General features: G+C 33.8%; 1 protein-coding gene across 1 annotated transcript; it reads right to left on the minus strand.

The window, feature by feature from the left end:
* Window positions 1–1,341: 1,341 nt before the first annotated feature.
* LOC133180037 (uncharacterized) lies at window positions 1,342–2,993 on the minus strand. The gene is made up of 2 exons (XM_061314648.1): window positions 2,685–2,993; window positions 1,342–2,570 (listed from the first exon to the last, which is right to left on the minus strand). Exon 2 carries the CDS (start codon window positions 2,502–2,504, stop codon window positions 1,671–1,673), a length of 834 nt encoding a protein of 277 aa, XP_061170632.1. The 5' UTR covers window positions 2,505–2,570; window positions 2,685–2,993; the 3' UTR covers window positions 1,342–1,670.
* Between the last annotated feature and the right edge of the window lie 734 nt (window positions 2,994–3,727).

Here is a 3,727-nt window from a genome sequence, read left to right on the forward strand (position 1 = left end):
CTAGACTTTGTCCTGAGTATTTTGAGTTTAGAATTCCAAGGAGACTAGAACCAATTGATATATCAGAGTAAAATGACATAATTGTGGTTTAAAGAATAAAGTTTTATGTGTCCTCAGATATATGTTTTTTTTCTTTCTTACTAGAACATACCCTGCTTTCATATCCAATCAGCAGTCACTAAAGATTCTATGAATTCACTTGTTAAAACCACCTTTCTGTGTAAATACAGTCATGCGAGATGCTTTGAGAAAGAAAAACAAAGGAATAAAAATATTTGATTAGCGCAAAACTTTTGATCAGCCAAAGTAAAACAGGTTATGTTCTAAGTATGTAGATCATAGAAAGTAAAATTTTAGCAAATGAGAAGAATTTTAATGGCTTAACTCTGTATATCTCCTCAAATCACTAAAATTTTATTTAATATGATTTAACTATTATTTAAATATAAACCCCGGAATAAATAAAAAAAATCTCATTAACTTCACATACATTTATTTAACTATTGGATCTTGAAAATTAACCAAACAACCTACAAAAAATATTAATTGAGATTATTTACATTTGCAAATATTTTTCTTAGATGAACCTATAGAAGAGAAAATATGTTCAATTCTGTATGAACTTATTAGGGGGTCAGAGGTCATGGCGTGACCGAATCACACAGCGAGACGATATCTTGTCTACATATTTCTGTCACAGTGACACTGGTTTCGGAACTTCTGAACCGTCAAAGCGATGAAAAAGATAAAATTATTGACACATATATTTTTTTTTCGTTCAACAAATGATCGTTAGATCTTTCTTCGGTGTGAAGAATGTTTCTAATTAGCCTAAAATCACGCTTACCTCTTTAACCCGAAATTCCTTTGAAGGTATGTAAACTGAAGACGATAGCACCGCTTTTGACTTTATATATAAAGAACTCGTACAATAATAGTAAGATAATTCCCAGAAGCGATCATTGTTTTTTCATTATGAACAGATATTTCCTGAACTGGACTGCTAAACATCAATGTAAGTATTCAAATGTTGGAGCGAGGCGAACTCTCAAGACTAAACAACTTCTAGGTCATTGCGCGTCACAACATAGCAATACGGCGGGCCGTTCGTGTAATAAATGCAGTCCTATTCAGAATATTCGTCTCAAATGTAAATAAAAGTAATAAACAACAATGTTAAAAAGTTCACTGGGAAATGAACTCAGTTGGTACGTGATCAAATCTTCTGAGAAGCCCTTCGGGCTTCACAGGATTTGATCACGTGACCAACCAAGTTCATTTCCCAGAGAACTTTTTAACATTGTTGTTTATTTCTTAAAAATACTGGCTCTAATGACAATGGTATTGTTTTCTGTAAAATTCTGAATTTTTTCATTCTCTCTATGGTGCGTTCTACATGGATGCAATGTTCTGCTATGTCCTTCGTGCTTGCCTCCTCCTGAGCACTAAGTTTTGCTCTTCCTCCTAATAATGGAGGCAAAACAAGTATTGCACCCCGTGTCATTTATAAGTCATCAATTACAAAACCACGATCTGCCATTATTACCTCACCATTCTCTAAAAAATCTATAAAACCTGACTTGATGACAATGTCTTTATCAGAAATTGATCCTTCAAATGCATCGGGAACAAAAACAATTGCTCCATTTGGTGCAATTGCAACAAGAAATTTATATGTGACCCTTGTATGAAGAATAACAATTTCCCTGTTTACCAAAATCTCTAGGTTGTTGAACAAGTACCTCTGTACAATCTATAATACACCTTATATTTTTGTACTTTTTGAAAGACTTTGGTGCAAACTTGCTCAAGTGAGATCTACTTGGAAACATTTTTGATCTGAGAGGAAGAAATCTTTTATATAAAAACTGAACCCATGTGAGAATTATTCTAGAAACCATTGAGGTGCTATCATTAAGTCTGTATGATAGATCTTCAACAACAAATCCATGTCTTAGCCTCATGAGTGTCATGGACAGTTCATTTTTTGGTTCAAGTTTGTGCTTTGGACCAGGTCTCTTGATTGATGATCTGTCTGGATATTCACAATCACTGTTCCAATAAACAAGCTTATTTCTGGAAGGTCCTAGATACTCCCACAAACACATAAATTGTGAAATGGTTAATCCTGTAAAGTATTTGAACTTCTCTTCATCCTTCATTATGTTATCAAAAGTAAACTCGCTCGAAGTTTCTACAGAGGTTTTTGGTTTGCTTGGTATCTTTAGACTACTGGATGTTTTCAGATGATCAACTTCATTTTGGAGCAATTTTACTTTGTTTTTTAACATCGAATTTTCAATTCTAACCTCTAATTCAATGTTTATGTTCCTCTCAGTTTGGGTACTCATTGATGCTTCCTGAGGTTTGACTTGAAAGCATTTATCTGTCATTATATCTGAAGTTTGACAGGTACTTGGACACTGAGGTATGGACTCAGTTGTACTTGTATTTTCTATGAATTCAGTCACTTCTAATTCTTGATGAAGAGATTTTCTTGCCATTTTCCTGAGATGTGAGATTTCTTGTCTTACAGTTGGACGTTTACGCTTTGTTGTGCATTTTTTGATCTGTCAATACATATAAAATACAACAGATGAAAACATATGCAATACATATTTTTCTACATATATATGTAAACACAAAAGTTCAACACACATTAATAATTTGCTGTACTAAGTTACTTCAGATTCGGTTGCAGTTGCAGGAAGAGGGTCTGGATGTTCATTTGTTGGCCCTTTTCCTCCAACAAAGTGCTTGCTGCATATATATGTGTCCTTCGTGACATTTGCAGTTGAAAATTCTTCCCGTTTACATGCATTCACCCATCGTTTACACTTTTCAATATCTCTCCAAGGTTTGGGAAATCTAATGAACTGAACTCAACTCCTTGCATATAATCTTTGTGTGCATAACGTGAGTCACTATTGCAGATGCCATGACAACAGTGTTTTGTTGCACCCTTTTTACACAAGTTAGCAATGTTATTACTTAGTTTACACCAGAAAGTAAGAATTCAAGCCACTATTTTACTCATGTAAACAAAGAAACAACTGGGTCAGTAACTAGTATGCAAGCTCTACTGATAAGGAATTCTAAAAATAGATGCATCAGAGATTCTGAACCTGTGCTATAGAACTGATTCTATTTTAGCGTTTTCCCTTGAACAACATGTAACATTAAATAACAGATATGTGTGCATTTATTTAGGAATAAATTACAAAATTACGATTGGTTTCTTAAGGAGTCAACACAGGTTATTTTTTTTTTTTTGCAACTCGTAAGAAGTAGCCCATGAGCCACAATGTTCTCTTCGGTTATCTTAGTCCTGTCTTTGACTATCACAAATGACCCCTCAAATCTATATGAGTTACTCAAGATAATAAAATAAGTTAACCTCGACCTTGTTCGCTATCCCAAAATCTCAGAGTTATACATGATAATGACAATGTAATTTTCCAAGCTTGTGTTCAACTTGATCTCATAAATATTTTAAAGTGTAAATCATGTCCAAGAATCAAACTTTAAATCTTCCAATTATTCCGACGCACTAGCTTCGAAGCAACTTATCCAATGCATACAACTCAACCCTTTAACCTACAGGTTTCTGTGAATCACGTGATGAAATATAAAACTTAAAAGTTTTTAATCCCTCTAGTTCGCCTTCGAAATGCGTTTCTTCTTCCGTTTCCTTCACGAATTTAAAAAAAAAAAAAGAATCGGGTTA

Source organism: Saccostrea echinata, unplaced genomic scaffold, assembly GCF_033153115.1.
Source record: "Saccostrea echinata isolate AGI-Se365-2 ecotype Australia unplaced genomic scaffold, CSIRO_AGI_Sech_v1 ptg000005l, whole genome shotgun sequence".
In the NCBI taxonomy this organism is placed as follows: Eukaryota; Metazoa; Mollusca; class Bivalvia; order Ostreida; family Ostreidae; genus Saccostrea; species Saccostrea echinata.

Coding starts and splice junctions, on each gene's coding strand:
- LOC133180037 (XM_061314648.1), bottom strand. CDS start 2,504: ATGGCAAGAAAATCTCTTCATCAAGAATTAGAAGTGACTGAATTCATA.